Source organism: Oryzias melastigma, linkage group LG14 (assembly GCF_002922805.2).
Source record: "Oryzias melastigma strain HK-1 linkage group LG14, ASM292280v2, whole genome shotgun sequence".
NCBI classification, from domain to species: domain Eukaryota; kingdom Metazoa; phylum Chordata; class Actinopteri; order Beloniformes; family Adrianichthyidae; genus Oryzias; species Oryzias melastigma.
The window spans coordinates 2,902,059-2,920,877 of NC_050525.1; the positions used below are offsets into that span (position 1 = coordinate 2,902,059).

At 41.7% G+C, this 18,819-nt stretch overlaps 1 protein-coding gene across 4 annotated transcripts in view; it reads right to left on the reverse strand.

The window, feature by feature from the left end:
- Window positions 1-18,819, reverse strand: part of specc1 (sperm antigen with calponin homology and coiled-coil domains 1) — a 192,076-nt gene that overhangs the window by 10,370 nt on the left and 162,887 nt on the right. For 2 of the 4 annotated variants that reach the window (XR_004949076.1, XR_004949075.1), the window contains 2 exons: window positions 9,965-10,081; window positions 1,944-2,002 (listed from right to left, as the gene is read on the reverse strand). Coding sequence is in view for 2 of the 4 variants with exons in the window: in XM_024263319.2 (XP_024119087.2) it covers window positions 1,943-2,002; window positions 9,965-10,081 (177 nt within the window). In the remaining 2 variants the exon portion in view is untranslated. Of the gene's footprint in view, window positions 1-1,942; window positions 2,003-9,964; window positions 10,082-18,819 lie in introns of those variants that run through there. The other 2 variants (XM_024263319.2, XM_036215271.1) reach the window with 2 other exon arrangements.

Sequence of the window (18,819 nt, forward strand, 5' to 3'; positions counted from 1 at the left end):
AACCGGAGCCGGGTTAGAGTGCAGGAGCTCTCCAGGTCCTAGCGCCGGCCGGTTTTAGCTCGCAGCTCGGTGGTTGTAGACCCGCCCGCGATCGAGTGAGAGCCGCCGGTGAGAGAGGGGCGGGACGCCCGCGCGCGGTATGGAAAGGCACGTATGAGAAAATCTGCGATTAATGCGTCAAAAAAATTGTCGGCGTCAAGCACATGTCAGATTAATGCGTTTTTAACGCGACAAATCTGACAGCCCTACTTATATGATAAAAGTTTAGAATAAATTTTATGTTGTGCGCAGAATAGATTTGCTGTGCGCAACGGGCGTGGGAGCAGTGCGCAATTGCGCACGTGCGCAGCTTAGAGGGAACAGTGGTCCTACACCACCATCCCTGACACTTCCAACTGTAGGAGGCAGACATGCGCTAGGAAGCAGTAAAGAGGAAAATAGTGACATGAACTTAGAACTGGGATATTTGCTCTATAGCCATCTTAGAAAGCCCAGAGAGCTGTTCAGTCACAGTCCTTATTAATTCAGGCACAAACATTTACATACTGAAGGTGGCTCCGCTGCCTTATGCTGCTAACACCAAACCTAATTCAGGCGTCAAATGCACGTCAGCTGCCTCTATTTGGAGGCCCGCTTGATGCTTGATGCTCCAGATGTGTGTGGGAGGAGCTACTGCCAAGAGTTCTTAGTCTGATCACCACAAGGAAGCATTTACAGTTTCTTATTTACAGTACATGGAAGACACTGATGATGTTAAGAGATCTGGTGCATTGATGTTAAAGAGCTCTACAAAAGCATCAGTGATCCCGTCTCCATATCTGGGTTGATGAGATCATTCAGAGACTCTCCCAGTACGATGAGCTTCACCATCTGCTGCAGGAGCTGAATCTGAATGACGGCTGCTGTCTTCAGTGTTTCTGTCTCTCTATGACTGAGTTTGCTGTTCGGCTTTAGTCAGAGGAGGGAAAAATAGGAATAAAAACAGTGCATCTTTTTATTGTTGACTCGATGAAAATAAAAATTTAAAGTTCAGGAGGAGAACGATCAGATTCTCATTCATGTTGGTTTTGGACTCTACCCACTGATTGCATCATTGAGGACATCACTGGCCAAAGCCGAGTTCTTGATTAATTGATGAACGCGTCTTTAACAAAGTGGAGAAGTCACACATCCCAAACAGCACTGACAAGCTCCAATAGCGTTGTTCTCTGACTGACGCACCTGATGTTCAAATCCCGCCACAGGACCCCGTCACAGACTTAACAGTGAAAGGTAAATCTTGTTTGGTGTGAACCTTTAACCCTCAGGAGCGATGTGGCGTCTTGCCCAACAACCGGGTGCGCAGGGCAGGAATCCAAAGTGCAAATTAGCTCCTGCTACAAGCATGATGATATGGGCATGGGACTGCTGCTTTGCTGTATGTCTATGTTTTTATATCCGTCCCTACTAAATAAATAAATACAAATACAAATCTTCTGATCACCAGTCGAGCACTCTACCGCTGCACCAAGGCCGAAAAAGAAGCCCCTCTCAGCTGTCTAGTGTGAATGCCATAAACTAAATGCATGTCACATGCCCGGTCTGTCTGTAGCTTGAAGCATGCACATTTTGGTCAGGTCAGGATTCTTTCTTAATAAACTCAGTTTTGATTCACTTTATTTCAGATTTGGCTCAGTAAATTCAATGCAGGAAGTCCAGATTCCTGCTGAAGTGACTTTAACCCAAATACTGAGCTTCACTTCAGAAACAAACCGTCTGAATGTTCGTCCAGACGCAGTCAAAGATTTTATGAAACTTTTCATCAAAGATCGAGTTCATGTTTGAGATGTGCAGAATAAAAGTCTATCATAGAGGGTTGGATGCCTCCTGTGTGCTTGTGTGTGTGTGTGTATGTGTGTGTGTGCATGTGTGCGTTTGTATAGTCCGCAGCAGCTCGGCTCACCAGAGAGGGTTTGATGCCAACACTCTGAGCAGCCTGGAAAGCCAGGGTCAGATTCCGAACCTAAAAAAAGACAAATAGGAGCTGTTGGGTGAATGTGGAAGCCTCTGAACTCTTTCTTCCATCTGCATATCAGCTGCAAACAACATCACACCAAGAAATCCTCCTCAGGCTTTATGAGAGGCTCTCCCACATGTGGTAGTCACAGACATGGAATCATTGTACTACCTGGAGTTTCAGTCTGTGATCCGTGAGAAGAGAGGGGGCAGAGAGATTATTGGAAGGGCAGATTAGACTGTGAGGGCGCCCAGTGTTTGGGCCGCAGGAAAAGCCACTCAGCAAGAGTTATTAAAGCCAACATGCGTCTATTGAATTATTCAGAGAGAGGGACTGTGTCTCCGTCACCAGTTCCATGTCACACAGTCACGGCCCGCCGCACACACCAGCGTCATGTAGAATGTCTCAGCCTGTTCTGAGGAGTTTGTTGGTGTGATGCTGGAGCTGCGACACACACATCTACATTACTGAGCAACATCCGATGACGACAAGCATCTTGATGGCTAAGAATTCTCCAGCGCTGCACTGACGAGTCAGTTTAATGCATTTGAATACAGCAAAAATACAAAGAATACAGGCAGCTGTAATGGCTTCACAGCCGTAAAAAGGTTTCATTTCCCATTTTCAAACAGAGATGAGGGCTCTCAATGACGATGGCAGGTGCATATCAGCCACCAATGATCCTGTGTTTCAGGAGCTACAGCTGTGAAAGAGAATGGCAAGAGCCTGAACATCCATCAACCTAATTTGCTCTTCTTCTCTATGAGAAGCTACATCTGGAGGATCATTCTGGAACACTGAGTTCAGAGCAAATTTGTTTTTCAGAAAAGCCTCTGATCAGAGAGGGATCATCACACAGTGCACTAAAGATGAGGTTTTACAGTGATGCTGATGCAGAGCCAAAGGAAACCGAGGAACTGGTCTCATAAAAGCCTGTGCAAGTCCTGAGCTGGTAATGCCTGCAGGAGCCAACATTTTGATTAAGCTGTTAGTGATTATGACCTCATGTTCAGCACACATGAAAGAATTTCAATAGCAAAAGAACCAAACCCTAAAAACCTTATGCTTGTTTACTGAAAACCTGACTCCGAACCCCTAAATTCTGCAAAAAAATTAATCAGCTAGACAACTATGGAAGCCCAAACTGTTCATAATTAAATAAATAAATACAACATTATTTAATCAAGCAACACTCCAATAAAAGTATTTTCAATAAATAATTGACCATTTTATTATGAAATACATTTCATTTTTACTTTGAAACATAATTTTTATGTTAAAAACATTTCATAATTAAAATATATATCACAATAATTTTTTTTTCATGTTGGATATTATTATAATCATGTGGGGTTTTTTTGTAGAAACTTTTATTTCAAAATTACTGTTTTCCAAAGTGTCCTTTTTATTTCACAATGCTGTTTTTCAGAACGACGTATTTATTTCATGATGAGCTTTTTCAGAATAATAACTCTGTCTGTCAATCACTGAAAGTGGGTGGGATCTAAACGTTCATTGGCTGATCCTCTGAAATCGACTTGTATGCCTAGACTCCTGCTCTACTGTGTGTCGCACCGTCGCACGGTTTGGTACACGCGGCAGAAGAGCATGCTAACATCCACGACTCTATTTACGATGCTGAAGTTGGCTTCACACCGCCATGTGTGTGGGAACGCACGCGGCGTGGTGGGAGTGCGCTGAGCTCAATCCGGCAATCGGCGGTGTGTGTGTGTGTGTGTGGAGGGGGGGGGGTCTGGACATAAGCGAGCACGCGGCCGGGTATGCACTAAATGCGCGGGGGTTCGGAGCGGACAGAGGATGAGAGAAAGACTGAGAGACGACGCTGAAGTTTGCTTCCGATTCACAGCTTCCGATTCGCGAGAGCATTCTTTAATCCTGGTTTGAACTGTCTAGGTACAGTAGTTTTCGAACAGGACATGTTTTTTAGGTGGTCTGAGTTCGAAAAATACAGTGGAACGCTCTCGCGAATCGGAAGCTGTGAATTGGAAGCCAACTTCAGCATCGTAAATAGAGTCGTGGATGTTAGCGTGCTCTTCCGCCGCGTGTACCAAATCGATCATTTCAAAAATGTCGTCCAAACGTCTCAAAATAGCATCTGCTGGCAGACTGCCTGTTTCGATTTGATCCGCTAAGCTTAGCAAAGCTACACGGATGTCACCGAAATATGTCATCTTGGTGATTGTCTGCGTTACTGTCTGGGTACGGTGCGACACACAGTAGAGCGGGAGTCTAGGCATACAAGTCGATTTCATAGGATCAGCCAATGAACGTTTAGATCCCACCCACTTTCAGTGATTGACAGACGGAGTTAATATTCGGAAAAAGCTCATCATGAAATAAATACGTCGTTCTGAAAAACAGCATTGTGAAATAAAAAGGACACTTTGGAAAACAGTAATTTTGAAATAAAAGTTTCTACAAAAAAAACCCACATGATTATAATAATATCCAACATGAAAAAAAAAATTATGATATATATTTTTTATTATGAAATGTTTTTAACATAAAAATTATGTTTTAAAGTAAAAATGAAATGTATTTCATAATAAAATGGTCCATTTAAATTTTTATGAAATGTATTTCATAATAAAATGGTCAATTATTTTTTGAAAAGACTTTTATTAGAGTGTTGCTTGATTAAATAATGTTGTATTTATTTATTTAATTATGAACAGTTTGGGCTTCCATAGCCAACTGCACTAAAACACTTAATTTCCACTGGTTTGTCTGGGATGCATCTGTGATCTGTTTGCGGTGCATCTGCGGTGCGTTTGTGGTGCATCTGCGGTGCGTTTGCGGTGCGTTTGCGGTGTCCCCCTGTGAATCTGTGGTCTGTTTGCAGTGTGGATTTAAAATAAGCTCCATTTTCATTTGGTTTAAAACTTTTGTTATTAAAAAAAAAAAAAGAAAACGTTGGTTTTAGAATGTCATAAACCTATCAGGTAATAAGTCAAATCATGATCTTTTTAGCTTAAATCATTAGGATTATAGGCATTAACACCCACACCTTCACCACCACGTCAGTCTTCACATGAAATCTGCTTGTGACAAAAATCTAATGTTAGGGAGAGCATTCTTGGGAAAAAAGCAACTCAAAATTAAGAAAAAAAAATGACTAAAATGGTAAACTTGGAAACATTTTGTAAACGTGGCACAGAGGGTCTTCATCTTTTAGGTTCTAAGAATGATTATAGACAGGTCAGACTGTTGGAGATCAGTTTTGATAGTGAAAACAAAATTTGACAAAAATCTGAAGGTGATTTAAACCTTATGAAGATTTAAATAACTGAATGCATTCTCTATAGGAGACAAGGACAGAGGAGATTGATTGACAAGGTCAAAAGCCAATCAGGTGCACGGTAAAGAAAAGAAACTGCAAAACTGCACTAAAAATCTGCTAAACAAGACTGTGAAAGGTGAACTGTGAGGAAAGCAAGAGAAGACTGAAGTCTGAAGTTGTCCTTTTTAGCAGCTCCTCAGCAGGCATGGACATCTGCAAACATCTGTATCAGGGAAACCAAAAAACTCAGTCTGCTGCTCATCCCATGAAAACATTTTCCTTACAAAGATGACAAACAGAAAAACTGTATTTCCAGTGCTTTGAAATGCATTTACATTCCTGTTACAAAACAGAGACAATCTACAAGTTTGAATAATTTTATGCCGAGTTTAAAACAAAAAAGTGAGTCTTTATATTAATAATAATAAAAAAAATTTTAAACATGATTTAAAAAGTGTTATCTAATATATACATTTGTTGTATTTGTACTCACATACCAGGAAAAAATATTTTTGAGGGTATTATGGAGAAAGCTGGGCGCGCCATTAAACCATTAAACGATTGTACTTCTGAAGAGTAGCCACGAGGGGGCCCAAGCCAGGGTTTCATTGTGCCGGTCGCAAGCCCGGATAAATACAGAGGGTTGTGTCAGGAAGGGCATCCGACGTAAAATCTTTGCCAAATCAAATATGCAGATCAGACATACGAAATCCATACCAGATCGGTCGAGGCCCGGGTTAACAACGACCGCCATCGGTGCTGTTCACCGACAGGGTGCCGGTGGAAATTGGACTACTGTTGGTGGAAGAAGGAGAGGAGGAAGGCGGGTTCGTAGGAAGAGCTCGGGGAGCCGGCTCACAAAAGCAAACACAGCATCAAGCGGCAGGAAGCGTCTCGCCTGGAACAAAGCAGAGGGCTGCTGCTTTTGGGGCTCAGAGGACAATGTGCACGCAGTGTTTGGGTGTGTGTGTGGGGGGGGGGGGTCAGTTTTGATGTGATGCAAATGCGAAACATGTGACCTGCTCCCAGAAGGGTCATTACTGCAAGAATGATCATTTCACTCAAAATGGGACAAAAGTATGTGAACTCTAAGAAATTGAACTTTCAGATAATTTTCAAAATGTACAATTTCAAAAGAAATCAAGCCAGGGTCTGATTGTGACAGTCCCTAGTCTGGATAAGTAATGAGTTTTGTCAGGAAGGGCATCCGACGTAAAATCTTTGGCAAACCGAAAATGTAAATCATAACTCTAATGTTCATACAGGATCGGTCGAGGTCCGAGTTAATGATAACCGCTATCGGTGCTGTTCACCGATAGGGTGCCGGTGGAAATTAGACTACTGTTGGTGGAACAAGGAGAGGAGAAAGGCTTGTTGGTAGGAAGAGAGAGAAGAGGAAAGTCACTAGTGTTGGACTGAGAGTTGGGACTTTGAATGTTGGAACTATGACAGGAAAGGGTAGAGAGTTAGTGGACATGATGCAGAGGAGAAAGGTAGACATACTGTGTGTCCAGGAGACCAGGTGGAAAGGTAGCAAGGCTAGAAGTTTAGGAGCAGGGTTCAAGTTGTTCTATCATGGTGGAGATGGGAAGAGAAATGGAGTAGGAGTTATCCTAAAGGAGGAGTTTGTTAGGAGTGTTGTGGAGGTAAAAAGAGTGTCAGATAGAGTGATGAGTCTGAAGATAGAAATGGAGGGTGTCATGTTCAATGTTGTTAGTGGGTATGCCCCACAGGTAGGATGTGAGCTGGAAGAGAAGGAGAAGTTCTGGTTGGATCTTGATGAAGTGATGATGAGCATCCCTGGAAATGAGAGAGTTGTCATTGGTGCAGATTTCAATGGTCATGTTGGTGCAGGAAACCGAGGTGATGAGGAGGTGATGGGCAGGTTTGGTATCCAGGAGAGGAATGTAGAAGGACAGATGGTGGTTGATTTTGCAAAAAAGATGGAAATGGCGATAGTGAATACATTCTTTGAGAAGAGACAGGAACATAGAGTGACCTATAAGAGTGGAGGTAGAAGCACACAGATAGACTACATCTTGTGTAGACGGTGTAATCTGAAGGAGATCAGTGACTGTAAAGTAGTGGTTGGTGAGAGTGTTTCCAGACAGCACAGGATGGTGGTGTGTAGAATGACTCTGGTGGTGAAGAAGATGAAGAAAGAGAGGGCAAAGGCAGAGAAGAGGACAAACTGGTGGAAGCTGAAAAAAGAAGATTGTTGCATGACTTTTAAGAAACAGTTGAAACAGGCTCTGGGTGGTCAGGAGGTACTCCCAGATGACTGGATAACTACAGCTAATGTGATCAGGGAGACAGGTAGGAGTGTACTTGGTGTGTCATCAGGAAAGAGAGTTGATAAGGAGACTTGGTGGTGGAATGAGGAGGTGCAGGAGTGTATACGGAGTAAGAGACTAGCTAAGAAGAAGTGGGACACTGAGAGGACTGAGGAGAGTAGACAGGAGTACAGGGAGATGCAGCGTAAGGTGAAAGTAGAGGTGTCAAAGGCCAAACAAAGAGCTTATGATGACTTGTACGCTAGGTTGGGTAGTAAGGAGGGAGAGACTGACCTGTACAGACTAGCAAGGCAGAGAGATCGAGATGGGAAGGACATGCAGCAGGTTAGGGTGATCAAGGATAGGAATGGTAATGTGGTGACAGGTGTCAGTGGTGTAATGGAAAGATGGAAAGAATACTTTGAAGAGTTGATGAATGAAGAGAATGAGAGAGAACAAAGAGTAGAAGAGGTGACGGTTGTGGAGCAGGAAGTAAGAAAGATTAGTAAAGGTGAAGTGAGAGGGGCTTTGAAGAGGATGAAGAGTGGAAAGGCTCTTGGTCCTGATGATATACCTGTGGAGGTATGGAAGTGTCTAGGAGAGATGGCAGTGGAGTTTTTGACCGGGTTGTTCAACAGGATCTTAGGTGGTGAGAAGATGCCTGAGGAATGGAGGAGAAGTGTGATGGTGCCCATTTTTAAGAATAAGGGAGATGTGCAGAGTTGTGGTAACTACAGAGGAATAAAGCTGATGAGCCATACAATGAAGGTGTGGGAAAGAGTAGTGGAAGCCAGACTAAGAGCAGAAGTGAACATTTGTGAGCAGCAGTATGGTTTCATGCCAAGAAAGAGCACTACAGATGCAACATTTGCTTTGAGGATGTTGATAGAGAAGTACAGAGAAGGTCAGAGAGAGCTCCACTGTGTCTTTGTAGATCTGGAGAAAGCTTATGACAGAGTGCCCAGAGAGGAACTATGGTATTGTATGAGGAAGTCTGGAGTGACAGAGAAGTATGTCCGAGCAGTGCAGGACATGTATGAGGGCTGTAAGACAGTGGTGAGGTGTGCTGTAGGGGTGACAGAGGAGTTCAAGGTGGAGGTGGGATTACATCAGGGATCAGCTCTGAGCCCCTTCCTGTTTGCAATGGTGATGGACAGACTGACGGATGAGGTTAGACAGGAATCACCATGGACTATGATGTTTGCAGATGATATTGTGATTTGTAGTGAGAGCAGGGAACAGGTGGAGGTGGAGTTAGAGAGGTGGAGGTTTGCCCTGGAAAGGAGAGGAATGAAGGTTAGCCGCAGTAAGACAGAGTACATGTGTGTGAATGAGAGGAACCAGAGTGGAAGAGTGAGGTTACAGGGAGAAGAGATAAAGAAGGTGGAGGAGTTTAAGTATTTAGGGTCAACAGTACAGAGTAATGGAGAGTGTGGAAAAGAAGTGAAGAGGAGAGTGCAAGCAGGTTGGAATGGGTGGAGAAAAGTGTCAGGTGTGATGTGTGACAGAAGAGTTTCAGCACAAATGAAAGGAAAGGTGTACAAGACTGTGGTGAGACCAGCCATGTTGTTTGGACTAGAAACAGTGGGACTGAAGAAAAGACAGGAAGCAGAGCTGGAGGTAGCAGAGATGAAGATGCTGAGGTTCTCTTTGGGAGTGACCAGGATGGATAGGATCAGGAATGAATACATCAGAGGGACAGCACATGTTAGAGGTTTTGGAGATAAAGTCAGAGAGGCCAGACTGAGATGGTTTGGACATGTTCAGAGGAGAGACAGTGAATATATTGGTAGAAGGATGCTGAGTCTAGAGCTGCAGGAAAGAGGTCTAGAGGAAGACCAAAGAGGAGGTTTATGGATGCAGTGAATGAAGACATGAAGGTGGCTGGTGTTAGAGTGGAGGATGCTGAAGACAGGCTTAGATGGAGGAAACTGATTCGCTGTGGCGACCCCTGAAGGGAAAAGCCGAAAGGAAAAGAAGAAGAGGACTTCTGAAGAGTGCATTGATTTCCAATTCAGTGTGCTGAATGGAGTCCTTAATTACTTGGTGATAAACAAGATAACAAGATTTTTTTTGTGTAAAAGACAAAAAAAGACTGTATTTCTTGAAGCAAGGGTCTGTTTACTTCCGTCAGGTTCAGTTTTTCAGTTCTCTGCTCAAGCATTTACATAAACTGTAGTCTTACTGTTTAACACGAGAAACATTTTTTCATAATTTTCTGCTCTTATTTGATAACAAGCGGCATTGTCCTATTTCTAACCTGTTGCATCATTTTTCAGGGTCCAGTTTTGTCTGTATGAGTCTAACACGGAAAAGTTTTCTGAATTAATTTTTTTCAGGGAGTTGTTTTTCACAGAATGAATGTGTGTGTTCAGTCTTCCTGTCCTGTTCTACCTTATCTTGACTGATGAGTTCCTGGTAAGGGATGTGGGCGGGCAGATAGGTGTGCAGCAGGGCACAGAAACCCAGGCCATCACTCCAGCTGCTGCTGAAGTTGGTCACATCGATGTTCTGGGAAAGAGATGGACCCAAAGTTAAAAGTCCATCATAAAAAGTCACCAAATAGTACAGCAGGTAAAGATGCTTAATGACATTACCAGGTCAAGACAAAAAAAAAAGGAATGAGGTCACAGTAAGGAACAAGAAAAGTAAACTTTAATTCCACTACATGTCTGGTGGAGATTCCATCAGTGGATTTTGAGAGAATCTCTTCCCCAGAGTTGTATGCGGAGCAGAACGTGAACAGCAGCACGTCCAGATTCTGGGTGTTTGTGTTTGTGGAGATTTGCAGAGAACTGTCACCTCGTTCAGCGCGTACTCAGTGTATTTTGGGTCTGAAACAGTCGAGGAGTTTGGAGGAAAGACTTCCCGTGGGCTATTGTTTGTAGGTTGCACACTCCCCGTTACACAGATAAGTTATTTAAGGGGTCTTCCTGTTTCATCTCTCTCATGAGCTTTGGGAACTGGTGTGAAAAAGCCGGGAAGATCTCCTCCTTAAATTCCAGAGACATTTCATCTGCTGTGATTCGAGCTTTCTTTGTTTGCATTCAACAAACTGCAGCTTAGAATGTCATAAGAACGCAGGAACTGTTTCCCCATCAAACAAAAATAACTGTTGCCATCATTCATGAGGGATAACAAGGAAAAATGTGTAGATTTGCATCAATGATCGTTTACATTAACCCTTATACTCTAATCATCTTTTAGTGAAAGTGTTCCCAATTGTCTTTAAATTATGATGATGTCGTTTTTAGCCAAAATCTAAAAAACATTTTCTAAGACATACACTCACTGGTCACTTTAATAGACACATCTGTCCAACTGCTTGTTTATGCAACATTCTAAACAGCCAATCAGATGGCAGCAACTGAATGCATTTAGACATGTAGAGATGGTCAAGACGATCTGCTGCTGTTCAAACAGCATCAGAATGAGGCTAAAAAGGACTGAAGTGACTTGGACCATGGTTGTTGGTTCCAGACAGTCTGAGGATTTCAGAAACTGTTTATCTAGTGGGATTTTTACCCACAACCATCTCTATAGTTTACAGAGAATGGTCAGAAAAAGAGAAAATATCCAGAGAGCAGCAGTTCTGTGGGCAGAAATGTCTTGTTGATGTCAGAGGTCAGACGAGAATGTCCAGACTGGTTCCAGCTGATAGAAAGACAACAGGAACTCAAAGATCCACTGGTTACATCTGAGGTCTGCAGAAGAACATCTCTGAACACACAACAACCAGGAGGCAGAAGAACACACCGGGTATCACTGCTGTCAACTAAAACAGTAAACTGAGGCTACAATTCACACAGACTCACCAAAACTGGACAATAGAAGATGGAAAAATGTTTTCTGGTCTGATGAGTCTCTATTTCTGCTACATTCAGATGGTCAGAATTTGACAACAACATGAAAGAATGGATCTTCCTGCCTTGTTTTAATGGTTCAGATTGTTGTTGGTGGTATCATGTGTGAGGGGTATTGTCTTGACATATTTTGAGTCCCTCACTACCAACTGATCATGGTTCCAACCCCACAGTCTACCAGAGTATTGTTCTGACCATGTCCATCCCTTTATGACCACATTATCATCTTCTGATGCTACTTCCAGCAGGATAAGACTGCATTTCATAAAGCTGGAATTATCTCAGACTGGTTTCTAGAACACAATAGAGTTCACTGGACTCTAATAACCTCCACAGTCACCAGAACCCAATAGAACCTTTGGGATGTGAAGGAACAGGAGATCAGCATCATGGATGTTCAGCCAACTTATCTGCAGCAACTGTGTGATGCTGTCATGTTAATATGGACCAAACTCTCTGAGCAATGTTTCCAGAACCTTGTTGTTTCTATGCCACCAAAGATTGAAGCAGTTCTGAAGGTAAAAGGGGGTCCAATTTGGTACTAGCATGGTGGACCTAAAAAAGTGCCCAGTGAGTGTAGTTTCTGCAGAGGAGTTCATTAGAACGTTGTTAGTTTAAATCCAGATTCCAGCTGAGACGAGGAAAACAAAGACGTTCATGGATTTGTCAATAGCTGCGTTTACATATGAAAAATGTCCTTGATCAGATCAAAGATCAGATTAGAAAAGAACTGTGCACATGGACCTTGTAAAACTTCATCCGATTGTTTCCATGCACCACACGGTTGATCAGAATAAATCCTGTTGACAAGCGCAGAACTGTCTAAAATACTGGAAATAGTCGAAAAAGAAGAAATAATGAGTTCCGTTGTAAACAAACAAAGATCATGTATAGAGCGAGATGACACGCTGAACTTGCTTTCATTATTATTAATGATATTTTTAATAGCCTGTTCGCTCATAATTTTCTAAATCCATGCGGGCAATGTGCATATTACTTGCATGTAAACATGTGGGAATAACATCAGTCTTTATTCTGTCCGGATGTGATTGGAAATATGAATTAATGTGATTTTTACACGGAATCTCGGGACTGTTCGGTGCACGGAGCAGCATTTTCGCATTCAAAAGCCGCCTCTGCTGGCTCATACCGTCCTGACGCCGCTCGGAGACACAGTTCTCCCGGGAGACTGCGATCCGAAACTCACAATGTAAACTGGTGTCAAGCCAGCACGCTCTGGTTAAACTGCTGTCAAGTGAGCCCTCTCTCAAATACGGCATGCGACTTTACAGTTTTTCCCAGTTGCTTTGGCTCATTTCTTGAAACAGAAATTAAATTTATTAAAATAAAAGATCATTTGGCTAAACACACTTGCACTTTTCCAAAACAGTTCAGATCTCTAGTAAAACCAAGTTTCTTCACCAAAACTCTTCACACACGCTTCAGCAGCTCATTCCTGTCCCCAGTAAAGAGTCAGAGCCCTCGTAATAACATGGATCCTTCTCAGATGATTTGGCTCATTCTCATTCATTTAGTTCTCTTGTCAAAACAACCTGGATTTTCCAGCAAAACACCATTTGTCATCTGCAGACGCTCATATCTCCTCCAAAACTCTTTACTCTTGGGTCAAAATGAAGTTTTTCACTCACACGGATGGTCAGAGCCCTCAAAAAGAATTGTCTCTTTGTCAGTGTGTGAGCTCTGCAGGTCAAACCGCTTAGACGTTTTGTCACAATAGAAGTCGAGGTAACTACACGTAGCAAGCATAAAAGATTTCAAAGTATCTATCAAAGTTGAACATCACACACACGTACACATTAAACATTGGAACTTTTTTATTTACAATTAAAAAAGGGCATATACTTCACTACAAGTCCAATGTAAAAACTAACCCCTCCCAAAAAAATCAAAGCAGCCTACAGGACTGTAAATGGCCTTCTTGTAAGGTTCACTGGTCACTGTTAGTCTCCTCCCTCTCAGGGTGATCATCTTGATGCTCCTGGCCATCCAGACGCTCTTCTCTGTTTGGCCAAAGATTTTCATCCACATCACAGCGGATTGTTGAGTACATACATGTTTTCCCTGCGAAAGGTTTGGACAATGGATGAGACCGATTCACATTAGGCTGTACTCGCCGACCGGCCTCTGCCATTGTGAGGTGATGGTTGACAACATGGTCTATAGTAGTGGCCCATATTTTACTGTATCTGGGACAGCATGGTGTCTGCATGCTCCTTGACCTCTTCCTCTTATCCCACCACCACTGATCCTCACTGCTCCTCTTCCTCCTCCAGCTGGTTGACTCCCCCTTCTTCCAGCAGGAAGTTGACCTTGCTCATTTTGTTGCTCCTCTATGTTCATTCTACAAATGGTTCTTGCCCTGGCCTATTTATACATATTTGTCAGCATTTACAATTATATAGGCAGCACCTGTGAGGAGTTAGAACTCACTGGCCGATTGGCTATTTGAGATGTGAAACATTCATTAGTGAAGTATTCATTTGGCCTCAGCATCAACAATTGTCTTGAATCTAATAATTGTTTCAAGTATTTTTGTATTGTTCATAACACAATGTTCTTGACTAGATTTAAAAAATGTACTAATATAATTGTGAATGGGATGGCTCCCTGAATGAAGTTTTGCCGACATGTTTTGAATGGCACGGCCGATTGACTCAGAATTGTCTCATCAGTTTAAATGAACAGAATCTAAGCTATTGAAAAATGTGCAAAATGTTGGTTTATTGTGCTAACTCTAGGGAACTTGTACAAAAATACTAGCAAATTTAACTGACACATTTGAGACATGTAGTAATGCAAATGAAATCTGACGAAAGCAATGAGAAATGACATTCTGTTGTGAACAAGTACAAGTGTGTTTGGCCAAACAATCTTTGAATTAGGGAAATTTCATTTTTGTTTCAAGAAATGAGCCAAACCTACAGAGAAAAACTGTAATACAATCATTACGGTAGCAGCAAAAAAGACTTATTTTCAAAGTAAGAGTAAAGTGTACCTCCTGGTTTCCACAGAACCATTTCACTTCTCACTTACAGTATCCTTTCTTGTACTCTTACCCACAAAGTTTCAGCCTGATCTGATGTAGTGTTTTGTAGTACTGCATCAGATCTGGCTGAAACTTTGTGGGTGACATAACAAGAAGGGATACTATAAGTGAGAAGTCAAATGACTCTGTGGAAACTAGGAGTTATCATTTTATGAGTATTTTAGATTTGTAGTTTTTTTTTCGCTTCAATACCCAATTTCCTCAGGGCAGTACTACAAAATACTACATCAGATCAGGCTGAAACTTTGTGGGTGAGAGTACATGAAAGGATACTATAAGTAAGAAGTGAAATGGTTCTGTGGAAACAAGGAGGAACGCTTTACTCTTACTTTGAAATGAAGCCTTTCTTGCTGCTACCGTAATGAAGAAATTTTGGTCCGAAAGAGTCTGATCGGGCCAGAGTATTTCGAACGGCATGTTTACATGACGCATTTCTGTTCTGATCAGGCGTTTGTTCCGATTACTTGGGGCCATTTAAACGCAGCTAGTGAATGGATGATCAGAATGGAGCAGAGCAGGGAGCTTCTGGCTGCCCAGTGTAGATTCTATGAAGCTTCAAGTTTTTTTTCCATCTGCCCCCAACTCACAATAACTTCAATTCAGAAAAAAACAGAAACATAATTTGAATTATATATATGTATACATATATTATTTTTTTTTTCTAAATAAATGTCCTCCATCATGAGAAAAATGCGACAAGAACTTGTTAAATAAACCAACACAAGACTTTCTTTGGAGTTTTCTGGAAACTTTCTGACCAATGTTTCCAAAAACCAGGTAAAAACTTGTCTCTTGTTTTTTTTTTCGCCTCATCATAAAATAAAGCTTTTAAAGCACGTGTTAATGCTCCACAGACTGTTGTGTGCATCTGTACACACACGGGCTGGTTTGTTTACTGTTGCTCCAAGCGAGTGGTCTTCAGTCTTACCCTGAGGACAGGAGAGCTGCGGGTTTTCATTCTGCAAATCTAATCAGTGACTGATCCATATACGTGATGCCAAGTGAATGCAATTTACTGCCTGATAGGACAGAAAAACAGCACAACTGTGAGACCCGAGGACAAAATTAAAAATCACTCAGTCACTGCAGTAATGAATATCCTCTGAGTGAGGTGAATTGTTGACTTATGTTATTGCTGATTAGTTTCACCCATCTGGAGGCTCTTTGTTTACAGTTGCAAATATCAAATAAGAAAAAAGTAGACTTTCATTTTCTTAAAAATATATAGATTATTTTCATGTATTCTTTTTTTTAAAACATAAATTAGGCAAAAAATGTTAAAATAATCCTGTGTGCGTTTGTGGGAGAAAGATTGTAAAATTAGTCCTGTGAGCATGTGTTTCAAAGATGATACCTGCAGACTTTAATGAGCAGATTGACAGGAAATACAACACGAGCACGAGCTGTCAGCTGAAACAAGGGGAGGGATGACCAAATGCTCAGAGAAGCTAATTCAACACAACACTGACTAAAAGATACAGCTTGTTCCTGTTCATCCCAGTCCAAAATCTAAGCAAGAACAGTTTGTTAAAGTTCTATTGAAAAAAAAAGAAAAGATTCTATTTCCAATGCAGCAAAAAAGGGTAAAAAAAAAAGTGAGCGTCCGCGTAACTGAGAGGAAAAAAACCTGAAGCACCTGGAGAAGAACAAAGCAAATGAAAGCTATCTGACCAGAAGCAGCCATGAACTGTGGGGCAACCAAGGGAAAGTGCAGCATTGGCTGCAAGTATTTCAAAAATTACGTGCCAGTAGTGACTTACTAATTTTTTTAAAATTAATTTCATGTGTTAAGGCCTTAATTTCGACAGTGCTGGTACCAATTTAACATTTCTGAGATGAACGACACAAGCTCTTCTGCAGTTGAAGATATGAAATGATTGTGCAGCTATTGATTTACTATCATAAACCATCTGAGTTTGTATTTGCTTCTATCAGCCCCCATAATAGACAAAAAAGTAACATTTTTGGATCGTGATATAATGCACTGTGCCTTGAATAGTTCCTGAACAGCAACACAAGTATTTTTCTAGGACCAATAATAATAATAATCAGCTCCTAAGAACATTATGCCTTTTCTGGGTCATTGAAGTCCCCCTATGACAATTTTTTGTATTTAAAAAAAACAAACGTTCCCAGGATTGTTTTAATTATGAATAGGACATTTTCACCCAAAATTCCACAACCAAAATGTCCTAAAAATAAATTTTTCATATTGATCTAAAGCAGGCATGTCAAACATACGGCCCGCGGGCCGGACCCGGCCCATTGGATGATTAAATCCGGCCCGTCATAAATTTCTGAGTATGTCAAAAAAAGAAACGAGTCACTAGCTCATTTCTATCAAAAGTTATGAATTTTTTAAAATAAATACAAACCAAATGCTCCCTCCGGCCGCTAGAGGGCAGTAAATGTGTTAAAGAGCTCACGTCCAGCATGCGGTACTGACACGAGTTAGTACCAGGCGTCCGAAGGCACCGGATCGTCCAGATTTGGATAAATATAAAGACAACATAACAGATTTGCTGCGAGAGTTTGAGCGGAGGTTTCAGGTTTTCAGTGAACTTGAGAACAAATTCGGCTTTTTTCGCTCGCCATTTACAGTGAAGCCTTCTGATGTGCCAGCTGACATTCAGCTCGAGCTTATTGACTTGCAGTGCGATTCCGCTATGAAGGATAAATTTGGGTCCGTGGGATTGGATACGTTTTATCAGTATCTTGTGCCAGGTTACCCCAAATTAACAGCCGTGGCTGCAATGGTTCTCTCCATGTTTGGGACTACTTATCTTTGTGAACAGGGGCCCGTTCCAAGAAGCAGGTTCTACAAATTTCGAGTTCAAACCTGAACTTAGAGTCACTGGACTCAAAATTCTCAAACTCAGGGTTTTCGGTTTCAGAACAGCTGAAAATGTTTTGATTCAATCAACTTGAAGTTGTCAGAACCAGAACCAGGTGTGAGCGTCGCGACCATTAAAAGCCCTGATCAATGGAGCAAAGACAGCATGATTCACCATGGCAACGGGGACAAACATCTGAGTTTAGTACTTCCGGCGGCGGAAATTGATAAGTTCCTTCAAGCATATGCGACTATAGGAGCGCATTTTCTGCAAGAAAAGCAACACAGCTGCAGCGGTAGAACAGAGAGAAAATATCTGCAGTTATTTGAATCATTTCAAATAATGAATAATTAATGTCAGGAAGGTTATTTTGTCACTCGTTGAGTAAGGAGTGGTTTTTGATCTGTTACTAATTTAACCAGTAATCTACGGAATCGCATGAATGAGCAGTTTTGGTAAACCCCCCCCCCCACCTACACACACGGATATCACTGCACGCTAAAAAGAAACTGTAGCTGCCTGGCATATGTTAAAAAAGCATTCATTTAATTTTAATTCTCAAGACTTAAAAAATATTCGCCGAATTCTTTTTGTTAAGCGTAAAAACAATTTCCGAAGCCGGGAATCAAACTCGCAAACTCCGCAGTGGGAAGCAGCGTTGCTGACAACCGAGCTGATGTTTGACACATATACATGATGGTAGATGAGTTCAGATGCTTTCTTGATGTTTGACATTCAATACTTTTATATTGTTAAGGGTCTAAAATAAGGAAAAGAAAACTGTATTTTTTAATAGCGAGTCCCTGGAAAAACTCACTATTTATAATATCGCTGAAATAAAAATGAATTGGGAAACTCCAGTCAGTCGACTCGTGTCCTCCAAATCCTCTACCGACGTAAATAACATTTCCTCTGGATTAATCAGCCTCCTCTCTACATGATCCTCTATGAACGAACATGTCATTTTGGTTTCTGCGTGGTGGAAACGTGATGTCTCTAATGTGAATATTCTCTGAATGTTAATGAGGAACTCATATTTGAACATCCTTCACTTTAAAAAGGGGCGGAGACCACAGAGAACTCTAAGTTTCCTGAAGAAAACCTGCTACCGACCAGGTTACGTTCACAGACTCAGTTACCATAGTGATTGATTCTGAGTTCAGCTTAACCCGCTTCTTGGAACGGGCTTGGTTTCGCCCACTTTCCCGGGTTTAAGTTATCTCTCTTTCTGGAACCGAAAACTCAGAGTTTTACTGAATTTGGAGTTCACGAACTCAGAGTTCCAACAAAACCTGCTTCTTGGAACAGGCCCCTGGTGTTCTCTGTGATGAACAATAATAAAAAAAAGCAGCGCTCAAGGTTAACAAATGAACACTTGAATGACATTGTTAAATGTACTGCTACTCAGGATTTGACACCTGATATCGACGCACTTGTAAAGGCAAAAAGATGCCAAGTTTCAGGAGCCAGCAGCAGCAAGTAGAA